The 19,673-nt window shown below is 42.2% G+C and overlaps 1 protein-coding gene across 3 annotated transcripts in view; it reads right to left on the bottom strand.

Moving 5' to 3' along the window:
- The window catches only part of LOC109397006 (paired box protein Pax-6-like), a 205,442-nt gene that overhangs the window by 112,773 nt on the left and 72,996 nt on the right, over nucleotides 1-19,673 (bottom strand). For all 3 annotated transcript variants that reach the window (XM_062855493.1, XM_062855492.1, XM_029865914.2), the window contains exon 2: nucleotides 317-550. In XM_062855493.1, the coding sequence (XP_062711477.1) occupies nucleotides 317-550 (234 nt within the window). The remainder of the gene's footprint in view (nucleotides 1-316; nucleotides 551-19,673) is intronic.

Below are 19,673 nucleotides of genomic sequence, written 5' to 3'. Positions count from 1 at the left end.
GTTAATTATAGGACAGATGAAACACAAAATTTCTTATTTTATTAAAGCCACTATTTACGGTAACAGCTCCCCGAAAGAAATTTGAGGTTGACTCCTCCTTTCACACACAACAACTGCCATCTAAAGTCACAGTCAACAGTTCAACTGAATAACGCAACGGTGTATTCCAGAAGCGTTGTTGTACCATCTCGCTAGGTAATAGAATAATTATGCACTCAGATATCAAGGGAACAAAAGCCGCAACAGATGGCCGGATGGATCAATTTCAATTTTCAATTCCGACTTGGTTCGGTACCACCACCTAACTAACACTTACCGAGCAGTTTGGACACGGCACCCTGCTGCGTGAGCATATGCTGCGCCAGGTCGTACCCCCGCAAGCCGAACCGGGACAGTTCGAGGAGCCGGTGCTGCGACATTAGTCCGGCGAGGGTTTGCGCGTTGGCCGCGGGGTGACCCGCGGCTGCGGCTGCTGCCGCTGCCGCTCCGAACAGGTTGGTTGACGAGGGCGGGACGGCTCCGGGCGAGGGGAGGTTCGGCGAGAGGCCAACTGGAAATGGGAGAAAAAGAAATGAGATCAGTACTTGTAGGTCAATAAAGTTGATCATGTGTGATCAGAAGGTTTCTTATAAAATGTTGATACTACAAGGGATATTCAACGAAACATTTAGACTGAAATTTTCGGTGGCTGGATTGTCTCCAGTACTGCCAGATCAACAACACTTAGACAAAGAACTAATGAGATACCTTCTTAAGACTAACAGGCGTATTCACAGCAAACCATATGTATGAACCATTAGGGACCGGTTTCTTTATGGACATTTTCCACTATTATTGAGTCAATTGTACACAAAGAGACTCAATCTTTTGTATACAATTATTGAAATGCTACCCTCTCGATAAACGTGTTCCTGAATTAATACCTGCGGCCTTATCTATCATCAGAAATATCCTGATGTCTTCTTCAGCAGCCGCTAACGGATTCGTCACAATCGCTAATCGAATTCCACCGGTCAAAAGTGGTTTGATATGTGATCCATCTCCAGCTGGACAGCTGCCGCAAGCCGACTGACCTCCACGTCAAACAACAATAACCAAACCTCTCTCACCACACACACACCCCACGGAAGGAGAACCCCTTCTTGATCTGCGGCGTTCAAAGCATGAAAATGGACACCTTCCTCGGCGCGGCTACTTGTGGCGAGTGGGCCGCCGCTGCGCTGTTCGGCACAAACAATAGGCCCATATATCCTTGCGTCTTCGCACTCCCAGAAGCGCGTGTAAAAATGTGCAACCTTTTGTGTTTTTTTCCACCCCCAGAATCGCGACGCACCTTGTGTTCCGCGCCGCACAGTGCTGCGATACCCGAAGCCTTGGACGTCTATGCGGAGCGATTCCACTCGATCATAGGGTATAGTGGGGCCAAAAGGTTCGCATCGACGTTGCCACACGATTGTCGAAGGCAATATTGTCAATAATGTTCTGTAATTAACTGTGAAAATGCTCATAGAAACTGAGAAGCACGTTTTCTCTCATGTGGGAAGTTGTGTCAAGTAGAAGAAGATAAAGAATAAGAACAAGTAATAGTAGAAGAAGAAGAAGCATATTTTAAAACTTATTACCGAAATATTGCAGGACAATAATGAAAATAAAAACATGGAACGAGCTCACCAATTCTCTTTTTCTCACGATAATTCGGATTTATGCTAGGGTATTGGTTCCCTTATTAAGCATGTGGCTCCCATTTTCATCCTACGAAAAACAAAGGATTGAAGCGTTGTTTGTTTTGTTTCATATTTTTGTATTTTTTGATAGATGTGAGCACGCATGAAAACAAAAAGAACGGAATCAATCGGTGCCGTAATCGCTTGTTTTCGAATAGGATGAATATGGGAGCGTGAGATTACTGATGGCACACATACCCTAGTTACTCGAACAATATTCACCTAAGGAGAAACTTCAGAGAACACAAACATGGCTGCCACAATGGCCGACTTGGTCCCCACTCACGTTTTCAAGAGCACCAATCTTGAAAATTTGTAAACAAATGCTCTCGATTTGTAAAAGCTGCCTCTTTTTGGAAGTGAGCAAAACCAGGAAAAACAAGTGCGGCTTGGCTCGATGCTTTGTTCTTCAGATTTGTGCCTCTAAAGATTGTATGAAAAATTGCAATGGTATTTCTTGATGTTTCACCCTAATGACTCGTATTAACCCCACCTTACCCTGCTATGGGCTCCCACTACTGGTCACAAACGTCAAAAATTTATAACGTCCCCGTCCCCGTAGACCGAAACATGGATTTATGCTTCCTTTCTTCATATCCGCAGCCGAAGCCGAAGCCGCCTGGCTACTGTCGTTTGACGTTCAGGTACCGTGGCTAAGCTGAGCGAGCGGAACTGTTATTATGCTAAGTGAATACAATCAGCAGCGCCTCCTGAGCCTACCTAACCTAACCTAACCTAACCTCCAGGGATGAAAGGATGATCCCGTGGGATCCGGTGGACTTTCGCACCGGCGCGCGGAACAAATAAAGTCACTAAAAGGCTACTGAATAAATTTGTACCGCGCTACCGTTGCGCCATGCTGCTATGCTGCCAGCGGAATGGATCTTTCTCTCTCACAGAGCAGCGGCTGCTGCAATTGTTTTTCAATATGTTTATGCTTTTTACAATATTTTTATTAAATTTATTGACATCTGAATGCGCAATCTTACCTTCGCGTGGTTAGGCAGAGACCGACCAAGCTGTGGAGAATCGCCACGGAACGGAAGCCCTTACGACGTCGTCGACGACGACGACGGTGGATTATTTATGGTTATGGCCCTGCAGTTGGGACCCCAGAGAAAGAAGGGGTGAGCCGAGGTCAACTCGTCGAACGATTTTTGACAGAGACATCTTTATTCGGCGTGGTCCTCCACTTATGTGGTGTGGAGTGGACAAGGGCGACCATGGGACGGAATTGCAAATGTTTTCAGGAGTCCCGACCCGAACAAAGTGTGTGACGGTGGCGCTCTCAGATCAAAGCTGCGACACAGCCGTTCGACGTTTGATTATGTTGATTGGCAGCTGTTCCGACGAATGCAATTGCATTTGGGGATAAAACGAAACTAGTGGGAACTTTCGAGTTGCAGCCGGGAAAAAATACGCATGTTGCCAAATATTATTGGTTGATGCTACTGTTACACACCTATGACCAACGACCGTCTAGATGAAATAAACTTGTGCATACTACTTAAGTCACTTTTCAAGCGCTGAGTAATTGATTTAACTCTCAGTATTCAAGGTTCAAGTGGTTCATCGGGATTGGTAACGCGTACATGATTCAAAGAGGGTCCTTTTAGTCCTTTACCTCTTATTTGGCAACTCTTACTTCCACGTTGCACCTGCCGGGCTACGAGCAGCCTTTGGCGGAACATCCCGAGCAGAAGGGAATACCTTACAAATATCATGCAAAGTACAACCTGTGCTCTAATACCTAAAAGTGATGTTATTGAATTATTCTACAAAATTTTTTGAGAGCATCACAATAACAATTCGAGGTATTTGAGCAGAGTTTGGTATTAATATGGTATTTGTTGATTGGGCGGGCAGTGATATGACTGAAGAACATGTTTTGCTATTACATCATGGAGTTATCGAACAAATGAACAATTTAATAACAAAACATGTTATTGCTTTGCTATTCAATACATTATGGATAACAAATACAGCACTCCAAATTTTAGGTATGCATTCATTATTGAAATAACATTACTTGTTATTTTCTTGGGATTATTCATACAAAATTATTGTATTCGTTTTTGTTATTTTGCCTCTTATCCCGAGTAGAGGAAAAGAGCTCAATAATAGCATATTTTGATATGGAGATCAAAAAGTGATATGGGTTTGATTGACATAAGAGATAAAAGATCTTAAAATAAAATCAAAAATTTACTCCTGGAACACCATCATCAAATCATATTTAGATTTTGTAAGACCTAACCAATAGCAGCGAGCTATCCGTATGATCTTGAAATATCAAATTTTGATATTGTTCAGATGTTCCAGGAACCTTTTTCAGATATAATTTTCAGATCTTTTATCTCTTATATCAATCAAACCAATATCATGTTTTGATCGTCAGTATTTTACCTCTACCCGGGATGTCCACCTAAGGAAGGGCATATCGAGGTATGATAGTATTTGAGATTTTCTTTTTTTTTGTGTCTGTATTAACGAGATTTTTAGCCCTAGGCTAGTTCATCTCGGGACCTAAGTTTTACTTCCCTTCCGAAGGAAGAACTCGCATTTTGCGAGTTTGTCGGGAGTGGGATTCGATCCCAGGTCCGCTCCACAGTATTTGAGATTAATACCTTGATGTATTATTCAGTTGCTATTTCTTTCCGCTTGGGATCGAGGAAACAGACCCAGTGTGGAACTTTGGTGAAGGAAAAAATAGGTTTCCAATCTTCAGGTTAATTAGCTTAACAAAGTCCGAGTGCCATTGAAGGACCACGAGAAAAGCACTCTTTTATAGTAAACATTCCACAAATTATGGCCCTTTAACTATTTCCCTCAGAGGATTAAGTCCTTAATTCAGAATTACAGACTCCCCACTGGTCTTTTGAAGGAAATGGGCTAGCTTAGCGTGACGTTGTTCCACTTGCCATTTTCTCTGTAGTTCGAGTGCGATTCGGGAGGAGACCATTGCCCGAGCAGAAGGCCATACCTTACAAACACCATGCGAAGAGCAACATGTGCTCTAATACCTTAAATTGTTATCGCTGCATTATTCTACAAAATGTTATGAGAGCATCATAATAACGGTTGGAGGTATTTGAGCAGAGTTTGGTATTGATGTAGTATTTATTGGTTCAGCAGTAAAAATACCCGAAGAACAAGATTTGCTATTGCATCATGAAGTCATCGTACAAATGAAACATTAAATAACAAGAAATGTGGTTAGCTTGTTATTCAATAACTTTGGGATAACAAATACAGCACTTGAAATTTTAGGTATGCATTCATTATTGAAATAACAAGACTTGCTATTTTCTAGGTGTTATTTATACTAAATTTTGGTGTTCGTTTTTGTTATTTTGCCTCTTATTACCACCTAATGAAGGGCATATAAAGGTATGGTAGTATTTGAGATCAATACCTTGATATGTTATTCACTTGTTATTTTCTTCTGCTCGGGTGGAGATACGAAGTCTCACGTGTCCAATCCCGTACACATCCATGTATCCAACTACCGTTTTTGGAGGAGACTCTCGTTCTACCTCAGGTAGCCTCAACACTGACGACGTTCTGACAATCCATCTATCGCCTCTTATGCCACCTAGCTAGAAGCACTCATCGTCTTTTGCTACGATTATGTTTTATTTTATTTTTTATTTGCTTTATTGAATTCATGTAACGTAAGATTAACAATCTTTTTAAATGTTACAATATGGAGCGTTTAGGTAGGATGTGCTAAAAATACAGGTATGTTTAAATAATTCATTCCTTGCTTAACTAATTTAAGTTCAATATTTGCTTAACTATTTCTAAGTTGCTGTGCATTTTTTCAGGGCGTGAAGCTCAACTCCAAGAGTAGGTCCCGTTTAAAGCTCGATAAATTAACGGAAGTTTTAAGATTTGTTGGTAAGTAGTTCCAATTTACTATACCTCTCACAAACAGCGACTGCCTATAATAGTTAGACTGGTTTGGAGGAACAAGAAGGCTTCTTGTTCTAGTATTCCTGCAGGGAATAAGTTTTGAAGACAGATATCCTGGATCCCCAGAATTAAGTATTTTAAAGATATGGCAACATGATCTAAACTTATAGAAATTATCAAATGAGCAACCAACTAAAGATTTGTGATCGTGAGTAACTCTTCCAAATCTAGAAATGTTGAAAACAAATCTGATGCACGAATTAAGCGCAACTCGTAGCCTCTTTATACTGTATGCAGTGGCATTTAAATATACAAAATCACCGTAAATGAAATGTGGATAAATTAGCGATTTAAACAGTTTTATTTTGGTCTGACAATTGAGATGCTTGGCAGTGAGAGAAAGTTGCTTGAGTATTCCGTAAATTTTTCCAACTTGCGAGTTAATTTGCGATTCCCAATCTAAATTTGAGGTAAAAATAACTCCTAAATTATTTACTTGATCTGTAAATTGAATTTGCTCGTTGTTTAGGAAGAGTGCAGGTACATTAATATTAATACGTCTTCGGTTAAACAGCACAGCTTTGGTTTTGGCAGTATTGATGGGTAATAAATTATGTTGGGACCACAGAAATAACTGTTGTAGATCTTGATTGATTAAACTGGACATAACTTCCATGTTAAAGTTCCAGTCTGCACAAAAATAAATTTGTACATCGTCAGCAAACATGTGAATTGAACAGAATTTTATTACAGATGGAAGATCGTTGATGAATAAAGAAAAGAGGAGAGGTCCAATTATTGATCCTTGAGGGACACCTGAACTTATTGAATGTAAAGAGGAATAAACACCATTGTGTAGCACTTTTTGATTCCTGCCAACGAGATAAGTTTTCAATAAGTTAATTGCAGATCGAGAAAAATTGAATTGAGAGGCTAGTTTATGTAACAGTTTTCTGTGCGATACACGATCGAAAGCTTTAGCAAAGTCGATCAGTAAAAGAATTGCTATTCCTTTCCTATCAATTTTTGAGGCGATATCATCGTGAACTTTCATCAAAGCTGATTCGGTACTATGATTTTTACGGAAACCTGATTGATACGGACTTAGATAATTATTATTGTGCACATATTCTGAAGTTTGATAGGACACTAGTTTTTCGAATGCTTTAGAAAGCGCATTTAACAGGCTAATAGGTCTGAGATTTGATAAACCAGTAGAACGACTTTTCTTTTTTATTGGAATTACTTTCACGCATTTCCAAGCTTGTGGAAATTTAGATGATGTTATAAGTGTGTTGAACAAATGAGTGTACAGCGGAAGAGCCAGTGGGAGCATAATTTTAAAAAAGGCTATTGGAAGATTATCGAGACCACAAGCGTTCGACTTTATGGCAAATAGAGCATTCACAATTTCATACTCTTCAACAGATCTAAATCTGAAATCACCGTGCAAAACGTTGTTTTCACATTCATTTTCAATAGAAGTGAAATTCTCTGCAAAGTAATCATTGATAACATCGGCTGTTGAATCACAGTTAACTGTTACCTGGTTGTTATTGGCTATTCCTAAGTTTTTGATATTTTTCCAAAGCTGTTTGCTAGGGACATTGGTATTGATACGCAGATTATCATAATCGTTTTTAGCATTGCTAATTAAAGTTGTCACTCTGTTTCTGAGGGATTTGTACAATACATTGTCAACCTGAAGTCGCCTATTCTTCCAATTCCTATAGGCCAAATCTCGTTCAACTATTGCCTTTTCAATTTCATTGTTGAACCACGGATTTCTACTATACTTATGAAACTTGAGCGGAAAAAACTGTTCATGTAAATATTGAAAATTTTCATTGAGAATATTGAGGAGAATATCAGAATCATGTACAGTCATAAAGTAATCCCAATTAATGCTATTGAAAGCGACTGATTGTCCTTGGCTATCGAAATTTTTGTAATTTCGGCAGAAGAAACCCGGTTCAGCTGCAGCAGAAAAAATATCTACTACAGAAAGAATCATGTCGTGTCTCGAAATACCAGGCATTGAAACTTGATTGATCCTGTTGACTACATTAGGAGAATCGGTAATGAAGAGATCGAGTAAGGAACAGCCAGTTGTATGGAAATAAGTGGGCTCTTCATTCAAACAAGTATAAGATAAATTGGATAGAGTATCTAAGAATCTGTTAATCCTAGATGATTCTTTTTTTAGATCTGTGTTGAAGTCGCCAGTAAGAAATGTAACATCATATTTCATTTTAAACTCCTCAAGATAATCAAATATTAGATTGCTGCAATCGTTATTCGGTGGGTTGTAATAAACACCAAGAAAAAATCTCTCACTGCCAGATGCAACCTCACAAAGCAAATATTCAGTATTGTTGAGTATATCAGACTGCTCTGGAGTGGACTTTTTTAACAGCTTCAATTGCATATTTTTCCTATAATAGACACAAATTCCACCACCGTGACGGTTTCGATCGTTACGGATTAGGTTATAACCTTCAATGTGAATCATTGAATCATTGATAGATTTATTAAGCCATGTTTCAGACATACAGATAATATCAGCCTTAGGGGGGGTGGGGGTAAGACGGACCGGGTGGGTAAGACGGACCACCGACTAGTTCTGGCACTTAAGAGCTGAAATTTGACTTTCTTTTACGATTAACTCTATCTTCTTATCAGTTGATGATTATTGAACCACTCCATGAGAGAATACATATGTCAAAAGTGCCAAAAATAATCAATCATTTACCAGCCTACACGCTTTTGTGCTGGGATCTAATTTTGAGGCGGCAATAAATAAGCTTTTTAACATTAAATTGCTAAGTTTTTGCATTTTATTTTGAGTTTCCCAGTAGTTTTAAACTGTTCCATCCTATACACAACGACATATTTCTTGGATTATAAATAACGGTGGTGGAATGAATATTTTGCGTTGTGTGGGGGTAAGACGGTCCGCCTTGAGGGTGGGTAAGACGGACAGTGTTGGGGTTACTTTGATAGTACCGTAAGAAATACATTAAGACCCACACATTGTTCACAGATTGGAATCTATGGAGTACAAAAATGATTGTGGAAGCCGTATAAAGCATTTCATATTGGTTTTTTATTCAAAAATTGATTTTATTAGAATTTTTGTTGTTGGAACTGTTTGAACTTTGTAAAATTACCAGAGCATTGCATACTGTTAGGCGTTTATCAGTCTATGGAGGTTTCCAATTAACAAAAAAGATTTTAATTAGCAGAAACACGTTTCGCTAAGAGATTTAAGGCCAAATTTAGATTCTACTATGATTGATCTACCGAATACAAACGGCCACAAACATCATTTAACACAATTAGAGGCGTATTAGCTAAATTTCCAAACGTGTCCATCTTACCCACCCTACCGGTCCGTCTTACCCACACTGTTGAAAAACATACATTTGGAGATCACTTTTTAATTATCTCAAAAGTCATGGAAAATCAAATTTTATTGCAAAATCAGCTTGCAGACTGTAAAGTACCTTAGTTGAAGTATATAGTATGGAGATAAAATTTTAATTATCGCATTGTTTACACTGTCAAAATAGAGTGTTTACTAAACATGTCCGTCTTACCCCCACCCCCCCTACTATTGAAAAATATTGATTTCAATTCCTCGAATTTGGAAAACTCACGAGCACAGAGACTTTTGACATAAATATGGCAAATGTTTAATTTATCTGTCCTAAAAACTGAGTTCATCACAGCTTTGGTTATGATGCTGTTTGAAGAGGTACAATCAATTGAAGTACTACCCATAATCTAGCTGAAAGCAAGCATCGAGCCAAAAACGAACACCCATCAAAGAGCCGAGAGAACACGCACTAAACGCAACAGCAAAGAAGAACTTAAATCTACACAAAATAATTAAATGTTTTGAATACATAATGAGAGCCTCTGAATAAAGAGTCGCTATCATTCGGAAGAATGCAATAAGATTCGACAGCAAGGGTTTCTGATATCAAGTCCAGCAGACAGGCAACATTATTGGGCGAAACAGCAACACCAGCATTAGCGAGGGTGGTAAGCATGACAGCAGATCCTCAGCAGTCCAACAGCATGGCAGCAACAGCAGATTGACAGTTCAGCAACAATATGGTTTAGACTTTTAGGAAGGAATAATCATGGAAAAATTCTGGGATCGGTGACAAGGAAAACATGAAGGTCAGGACATGAGAGAGTATTGCGGATAGGTAAAATTGTAATAACTTTTAGGAGGGGAAGAATACATGGAAGAAAAATAGGAAAGGCATCATGGAATCATCGGAAGGAAAAAGAAATTTATGCGGAAAGGTTCAGTTTATCATGAAGAGCTTGTTTCGAGTAGCATGGAACGATGGCATCTTTTAGCTTCACGTGTATCACGCCATCCCTTGTTAACACCTTCTGTATTCGGCCAGCTTTTTTCATCTTCATCGCTAAAGAACGAATGCCGCAAATCCTTCTCGAAAGGTATTCGTTGATGTATATGCGGCCTAGGCTGCCATCGGAATCAGCGTTGATCGTGGAGTACCCGATGTCGCCCAGACAGAGGGACAAATTTTTCAGATAGGTTTGAAAAAATTTACGTCTACTGGTGCGAAGGGCAAATCGGCAGACAATGGATGATGATTACGGTAATCGTTCCAGCTCCACTGCAGGTACACTTTCTTCTTTGTATCCCAGTTGTTTGGCAATGCGTTCGAAAACCAGGCGTAAATCCTCATCCGTGGTATGTGGGACTCCAGATATGACCAGATCGTTAGCTCTGGATCCACGCAGCAATTTATCTCGAGCCATCAAGGAATCCGAACGCACCTTTTCCACAGATTCGGTCAGTTGTTCAATGTTGACGGTGCAGACATCCTTGATAGATGATATGCGAGCCTCGATGACGTTGATTCTCTCATTGAGCTCTTGTTGATAGGTATCTATTTTGGATGCAATAGTGACTTGCATTTGATGAATCATCTGTTGCATCAGTTCGTAGATCCCATGGATGTTGTTTACGTTTTTCGGCATACAAACAGGAGCCGCCATCGTCATAGCACTTTTCATATGCCTATGTCGTTTGATTTGACGTTTTGCTCGTGAGGTAGGAATTTACTGAAGGGGTCACAGAGTATACAGTCTCGGCTATTCCACAGTTTAAAGCGGTTTATGAGCACTTGAGCGGTCAATTACATCGTAACTTCAAATTGCACAGGTAGCCAACACGATTCTCTGCTGGAATCAGTCAACTGCATCGGGGAGAAATGCCGAATACACTCAGGAAATATACCGAAAGATACGGACTTCTTCACTGTGTTCTAGTAACCACACATCCCTTCAGAAACTTAGAGCTGGGCATCATGCCTGCTAGTACACATATCGCGTCTTTTGAGCCTGTGTGATATACGGGGGACACCCATAGGCACAACTAGCGCGCTCGAGCACGCAGCGGCGTCACATTACAGTATGAACAACGCTACTGTCGCAAGTAGCCTTCGTTTGCTCGAGCCTATTGCCCATCTGTTTAGCATCATCTTCGACAATGCCTTGATCGCCATACTTTCCCTTCTACAGGCGTATACCATATGGATAGCAAAGTTCAGCTTGTCGTCGATCATGATACTCAGCTGCTTCAGCGATCGTTCTGACTTGCGGTTGTTCACCACCAGTCCTTCCATTTTAAGGTAGGTGGGTTCCAGCTGTCTCGATCTCATATGATTCTCCACTTAACTGATCGAGTGTGGCGCGATCATCTTAACCGTATACGTAAGGTCGTCGGCAAAACAAATAAGGTTTACATCCGATGGTAGTGTGAACCTCAATACGCTACCATACGCCGAATTCCTTAGTACCGGACCCACAATTGACCCCTGAGGTACCTCCGAGGTGATGTAGTCACTCCCTTCTCTTTCTCCTTCTTCTTTCTCGTGTCGTAAAAGAGTACTCCGTTCTGGTAGTAGCTCTCCAGTATCCGACAAAGACTAACCGTGACTCCTATAAGGTGTATGGCGCTCTCGATAGCGGTCTAGCTGACACTGTTGAACGCGATCATCACGTCTAGCGTGACAACTGCGCAGTTCTCCTTCACTTTTTATTGAGAGCTATTCCCGAGCAGAAGGGCATACCTTACAAATACAATGCGAAGAGCAACATGTGCTCTAATACCTAAAATTGTTATCGCTGCATTATTCTACAAAATGTTATGAGAGCATCATAATAACGGTTGGAGGTATTTGAGCAGAGTTTGGTATTGATGTAGTATTTATTGGTTCAGCAGTAAAAATACCCGAAGAACAAGATTTGCTATTACATCATGAAGTCATCGTACAAATGAAACATTTAATAACAAGAAATGTAGTTAGCTTGTTATTCAATAACTTTGGGATAACAAATACAGCACTTGAAATTTTAGGTATGCATTCATTATTGAAATAACAAGACTTGCTATTTTCTAGGTGTTATTTATACTAAATTTTGGTGTTCGTTTTTGTTATTTTGCCTCTTATTACCACCTAATGAAGGGCATATAAAGGTATGGTAGTATTTGAGATCAATACCTTGATATGTTATTCACTTGTTTTTTTCTTCTGCTCGGGTTTCGACCATTTTGATTACCTATATATTACACTCTTTTTTCGATCTGTGTAAGAACGTCTACCGTCGTTCGACCTTTCCGGTAGTTGAACTGATTGTCCAAGAGTCTAGAGTCATCTGACCTCTCAGTCTAGGTACAGTCCGCAGCCTGGACAGAATAATCTGCTCCAACAGCTTCCTGGCGGTGTACAACAGAGTTGTCTCGACAACTGCCTTAATCGCAACGGTCAGAATACCGTCTAGACCACCTTGAGCGACTTCGCTATTGTGATGAGTCACGCATTTATCACCGTGGCAACCTGGCTTTGGCCGGTTTGGTTGTAGGAGACGGGAGCCCAATATCGTTGCCCGGAAAACCCCATTCTCTACAGAATCTTGGGGGAGCACTCCGGGAGTGCCGATGAACCTTTCGCCTCTGCCAGACAACCCAATACACATCGCTTCAGAGATTCGTGTCGTCCTAGAGATGATCGAAGTACGTCCGCTTACGCGTCCTAATTTCCTTGATCAGTGCCACTTTGACCGCATTGTAGGCCTCACTTTGTTACGCTCTACCCTAATGAATACGCACTTTGCATCCTTTTGTTAGCTCTTAGGATACATGAAACCAATGCACATTCTGTGCATCCCTAGTACACACCACCTTTTCTGGGTAGGGATCGCCTTGGCACTGTGGCGATGTACGCGCGGCCAAGAATTTCGACTACGTCGTCACTAGACAGGTTGTCGGCGTTACCCTCTATGAACAATCGCTTCACAAATGCCGGTTTGTCGAAACTTGAGGTCAGCCATCCATTCCGCTGTGGTCGCCTTTCTCCATCCTCAATTTTGAACTAAATCGTCAGATGGACCCTTTGCGTGTATCCACCGTCAACCCTCCAGTCTGAGTTAGGGTCAGACCCGGACCCCGAAGGATCACACCGAATATGGACACTGCACCGTTCCTACAGTGGATATTTTTGTCGTCTACGTTTGTGAAATCCACGTTCAGCATGACCATAGATTCCAGGAAAGCTCAACCTCATGAGTTGTTCAAGCGGTTGTCCCAATTGACCACGCAGATGCTCAGTCTCCACCGATGATCACGGGTATCGATCTCACCACAGTGTGATGGGTACGGATCTAGCATAGACGAGAACTGGTCCATCGGTCACCTCTGGAGGGCATAGCAACCCCGTTGATCTAGGCTATCACAAAGCACTCTCGTTTTTCGTGGAAACTATCACTTAAACTGGAAACCGACCTGCCTCATCCGCCCGTTGCGGTAGAAAAGCTGTAAAGGTTCCCCAGCAAAGTGATATCTGTACTTGACTCCGAGGCTGACTGCTATAGCAGCTGTTTTAAGGCCTTACAGTGATTTAGGTTCAGCGTTGCGATCTTAACTATTGTCGGATGTTGGGTCTTCCACGTGTACCTAAGACGCATTGAGGCCCATCCACCGCATGGCCCCTATTCACCGTGCAAATCAGGCATTTTGATGTCGAGTAGCACTCCTTGGCGATGTGAACATCCTCTTCACACTTATCTAGAGCATACATTACCGTCGAAGCCTTTAGTCAAAAACTGACTGTTAGAAACTGCCGATCCTTCTCCATCTTAACTTGTTCAGCTGATGCTTCCGGTGCCTCACCGCTGATCACTGTCCAATGTAGGAACTCTCGCAAAACTTTCCATCATTTCGTCTTCTCCAAACTTGCCGGTTGCTTCTTCGGGGACCACGCCTGCGGCAAGCTCCTCCGGCATAGCGCCTTCATCCAAGAAATCCAAGTAGCAACAAAACGTCGCAGTCAGCATTCTTTGCGCTAGGCACAACCTCTTTTTTATTCTTAACCGCTTACCTAATTTTTGAAAAATTGCATGTGCCGAATCCATGACCACCACTTATGAAATAATGGGCCAGGGGCCTCGGCAACCATCATCCTCTTGTAGTGGGAAGCATCGATGTCGAAGTAGTAGGCAACCACCTACCGGAGCTACAGCTACTAGTGATACCGTGTGTGTCTGTTTCTGGAAGCATAGGGCGTAGCGTATGTGCTGACTAAGGCGATGTTTGAAGAAACGGACCGGATCTTCAAGGCATTGTTGGTGAGTTGTCTGTCAGACGAGAGATGGCGACCACGGAGCAAATATGGTCCACCTTGAAGACCACTTTATGCGAAGAAGTCCGTAGCGAGCCAAACTATCGTACGGAAGCAGCTGGCTCGTCTACGGAAGAAGCGAAGCGGAGATATACGGGTGCATCTATTGCAGTTCAACGGTTTCGTGAGGAATTTAAAGACGGACGGAGAAACTTTGGCAGAAAGTGGATTGGGGCCGCCGGTCTTCTTGACCTTAACAGGATCGTTCAACACGAGATTTTAAACCGGAGCTCGTCAAGCAGCGTCTGTTGGCAGAAGAAGGGAAGCGTTGCGGCGTTCCGATCGAGAGGGATTCCGTTGCCAGCATGTTCTGATGATTGCGAGAGGCTCCTGAAGTTCATCAAAGACGTATTCTACGTTCCGGAGTTGCGTGGAAAGCTGATGTCGTGGCCGAAATCGACGTGTTATTTTCTGGTCCTGCCGATGCCCAACGCTCATCATGTTGCTCCAAGGGAGTGAATTCCTGGAATCGAAGAAGACGTTGCCACCTTCCGTTACGAGCGCAGTAAAGCCACCAAGACGTAGGGCTGGCCGATTGAGAGGGGGAGTTAGAGTACTTACCCGGGTAGAGGAAAAGAGCTCAATAATACCATATTTTGATATTGAGATCAAAATGTGATATTGGTTTGATTGATATAAGAGATGAAAGATCTAAAAATAAGATCTAAAATTTACTCCTGGAACATCATCTTCGGATCATATTTAGATTTTGTAAGATCTAACCAATAGCAGCGAGCTATTTGTTTGATCTTGGAATATCAAATTTTGATATTGTTCAGATGTTCCAGGAATATTTTTATAATATTTTTTTCAGATCTTTTATCTCTTATATCAATCAAACCAATATCCCGATTTGATCGTCAGTACTTCATCTCCACCCGGGTAGCCTCCTCGGTCATGCAGACTACCGCTTCGTCTTCATCGCGCTTGTGGGTTTACTCAGTCATATTCCTCATAATCTCTTGTCACCTGCCGTAAGAGATTCTCTTTCCGCTGGTCAAACTGATTCTGAGTCTTCATCGAGGGGTCAACCTTTTTAGACTTTCTTTTGCCCTGGCTTCCTCTTGCGCGCTCTGCAACTCGCTTGAGTGTCTGACTGCGCTACGCTCTAGCCGTCTCCTTCTTCTTTGACGGTCTGCTGGACGCTTATAGTCCCTTTGTGGTTCGCGATTTTCCAACAGAGCGTATTCTCTGCTTCAGCCTTGCAGTTTCAGCCATAGGGCAGCATACCCTTTCGACTATGGTTCCAGTGAGCAGCATGGTCATTGGTCAGTTGCTGCTCCAAGACAATGATGAGAGAGCATCAGAAAGTGTTACACTTAGTGATGCCCGCTATCGTCGAAGTTTTTGTACATCGGAGTATCTTTTTTCTATTCCTACGTGAACTATGCAACTCGATGAGAGAACAAAGATGCGTCCGGAAATTGAAACGAAACCAACAGAAGGGAAGAAAAACGGCCGAGTGGTTAATTTATCACTCCGACTTCCAAATATTGCAGACTAGCCCTTGCGATCGTCACGCTCTCTGCCTCACAGCTCACTCTCTGTTTTGATTTGAAGTATGCGTTTCTCGCTTCTATTCTCGTTTGAAAAGTTAGTAGAAGGTCGTCCAGAGCTGCTGTTATCCGTAAAAACTCCAGAAGAACACGAGCTTGTTGATGTTGGAGTCAACGACCTCAACGAAAATGTATCAGGAGCACCCGCATACTCACCGATCTACTTAACGACCGCGGGTTCAGCATCGTAGAACTGTAGGATATGTGTTGGACAGGATCCATGCTGCGAACGTTCTGAGGTAATCATACCGACACGTAAACAGCGAACAGCTTTCAACTTAATGAGCGGTATACAGAGGCGCGTTATCAGCAATGTACCGTACCGACGCTGACCTCGGTACAACATCGAGCGACTAAAGCAATCGGATGTCGCCATTGCATACACGTAGATTTTTGAAACAGCACTGCCAGGCGAGGGTGATATCGATGTGGCCCTTCTAGAGGACTGCTGGAGTACAGTTGAGGCTATGAGAAACTGTGGTTCAAAAGAAAAGTAACGCAGCACGGGCGGTAATGCTGCAGCATGGAAATTGGCAAACCATTGTACGATGCAATCAGAAGCAGAAACAGCACAACCATCTGAAGAAATGCCATGGGAAGAAATGCCATCAGGAAGAAATGCTGTGCAAGGAAATGGAGCTGCTGAGCCATTCTCAAGAAACACGGAAGCTCTACCAGAAACTCAACTCACATCATAAAGGTTTCTCATCGTGAATCGAAATGTGCAGAGATAAGGAAGGGAACACCTTGAAGAACCAACATTATGTGATAGAAAGGTGGAAGTAGCACTTTGACGAACATCCGAATGGTGCAGAGAAATAGGCATGGCAGATCAAGGCCAGGGTTGAAAAATGTCACGAAAATGTCACGAAAATGTCATGACATTTTCCAGTTCTTCCATTTCCAATGCTAATTTCCGTTCGTGAATACAAACCTTTCATAATACTGATTAGTTATGATAAAATAACGATATTCAATAAACATTTCTTGCGGGGGTAGTGGAATTGTCAAGAAACCTAATGACATTTTTGTAACATAGTCCAACCCTGATCAAGGCAGTGGATGAAATGAGTACTTTAGTACGGTAGAAGCACTATCGCAATGGTCCTCTTGATCTGAAATGCTTGGTATGATTTTTTCTGTCACGTAATCAATACTTTTTATATTTTTTAGGAAATAATGCTCTAAATATGTCCTCATTTAATAGACTTATAATTGAGTCCCAATTTCACATATAGTGCTTCACTGAATCTTCGCGTATTGGGCATGAATAACATATGTAAAAATAAGCGCATTCCTCGTTAATTAAACTTCCACTCCAGACATAACAAGCTTACCTTTGAGTAAGCATCTACCGATCGAACCCAACAAAAACTAGGTTACACCACATTCGATCTAGACCGTTGGGACACATAGGTCCAGCTATAACGATCACCACAAGTCCAGCCAGTAGAGGGGCCGCCGTGATTCGCAACTTGATACCTCTCAACGCCTCGCGCAAATGACTTAATCTAGTGACAAATATTGCGCTGCGTCATGTGTGAGAGAGTTTGCTGACTAGATGCTGCACCCTCAAGCATCAATTCCAAGCAAAGAATAGCGAGTCGTCGTCGTCACCACTATCTCACTTAACTCTAGGGCGTCCTGAGTTGGTACAAGACGGCGACGATGACAATCATCAGTTCTTTATACTTTAAACGAGTTCAAGCTTTAAATTTAAAAGTTATGCATACGGCATTAGTGTAATCCTATTTATGACCTGTCTCGCTCCCACCTTCTTCCTTACTACGGAGTACGGGTTGTGTTGATGGCGAAAAAAAGGGTTTTGCCAACCAACAACCCGAAGCGATACGGAGAAGGGAACTTCTCCAGAAAAGAACCCTGCAAGTGCTCCTGCTCGTTTGCCACCACACAGAGTAGGTACTACGGGGCTGAAATATGCGCTCGGCCTGGTTGACCGTCGTCACTCACCGACTGTCCGGGTGCAGTGATGCCAGATGATTTTCCAGGAAAACCCGATAAGAATGGGAAATCATGGGAAACTCCGGGAAGATCTGGCAACGCGGGCCCGACTCGTACCCAGTAGTAGTGGGTTCAGCGTGACTGACTGTGGTGGCCAGGTATGCGATACGGGATACGTTGTTGGGGCTTCGGCCCCAAGTGGCGGGTGCGAATTGTTGGCCACGTCGTTGGCACCCTGTTGTACACGTTCGGCTGGTTGCCGGCCAGTTGGACGCAGGCAAAGGTGTGAAAATCGTACAATCGATAAAGATTTAAGCGTGGTAATAAAGAACGGTAGTGCGAATCGAAAAATGTGCAAGGGCGGGAGGAGGGAAATTTATCCCCCCTCGACGACGACGTCGTCGTCGAAGGGGGTGGGGAATTGAAAAATAATGCTCATAATAAGTTTATCGTAAATAATCGCTTTCGCGAGGACGTAGGAAAAGGGAACTGGGTTCAGCAGAGACGAATGTCCAGGCTGTGCTAATCGCAATATATTAATTAGCACTACCACTGTCACATATGCGCGCGTTGAGCTGGAGAATACAAACAGTTCGGTCGAACAGGGTGCAAACCCTGGGGAGAACTTGCGGGGGGTTCTTTGACGTGAATACCTTCATTCTCTTTTGCGCCTTGTCACCGGGAAGTATGTAGCAGCGGCGTTGTCGGTCGAGCAGCTATCGATGAGGTGTAGTGTTGCAACTCTCTGTGCCGGTCGTCAGTCAGTTGTAAGGATGTTTCTCGGAAATTTGAAATTAGTCTAGATTTACCGGTGCGAGAAGGTGAAAAGCAAACGTTCGACAGGGCGATGGAAAGACTGTCTTTCCGGAGGGAAAGTGGGGCTGTTGTTGTTAGTTGTAGAGCTTGACCTGACCTGGTTTCACAGGAATTGCGGGCACACGTTCGGAAGGTTTTGAAGGTCGTTGAACGGGTTAGGGAAGTATGCAGGAAGCCATGTATTGAGGTTGATGTCAGCTGTTACTTTGTACTCAGAAAAGGAATGATGCAACAATTTCTTGGAATTTGCTTACCAACTATACTATTTGACTAGTATTTTTATAGCAGACGATGTTTTCAACGAAAGTTTGCCATAACTGATCAATAAATCGATCTGTTGGAAGTTCACGTTTGCGTTTTGAATATTACCTGAATATTGTTTCATTCACAGATAACCGTTCTCAAACAAACCAATTCAATTTTAAAATTGAATGTTGGTAGTAACCATCAGCTTATCAAGCACAAAATCTTTGGAGACTCAGAAAATTCTACGATTCATTAAAAAGATTCTGAATAAACTTTACGGATCTCTCAGAAAGCGTTTCGCTCAGAAACGATTCCACGAATTTCTAGGTAAAGAGGCTGCAAATCTCCAGAAGTTCTATGATTCTCTCGAGATGGATTTTTCAAATCTCTCTGAGTGGCCCGGACCCAGCGCGAGATGACGTCGACGGGTGGCTACTGAAGTTCAGTAAACGGTCGAAGTGGCAGGATAAACTAATAGCAAAGTATTGTAATCGATCAAAAAAATGAACTGTAATGAATAATTTGTATTTAATTTTTTTTTGACACGAATGCACTGTTAGTGTAAAGTGTCGGTAATAAAAAAAAAAAAAAAAAAAAAATCTCTCTGAGTAAACACGAGGAATCTCCGTAAAACGACTCTGCAAAACTCTTGAAAGAGTTTCTTGCGAATTTGTCAAAAATGATTTTGCGAATCCCTACGAAGGCTCTACGAATCCCCAATGAGACCA

The sequence above is a fragment of the Aedes albopictus genome, chromosome 3 (assembly GCF_035046485.1).
Source record: "Aedes albopictus strain Foshan chromosome 3, AalbF5, whole genome shotgun sequence".
Lineage (NCBI taxonomy): Eukaryota > Metazoa > Arthropoda > Insecta > Diptera > Culicidae > Aedes > Aedes albopictus.
The sequence above is the reverse complement of the archived record's forward strand: the minus strand, read 5'-3'. Positions and strand labels throughout refer to the sequence as shown.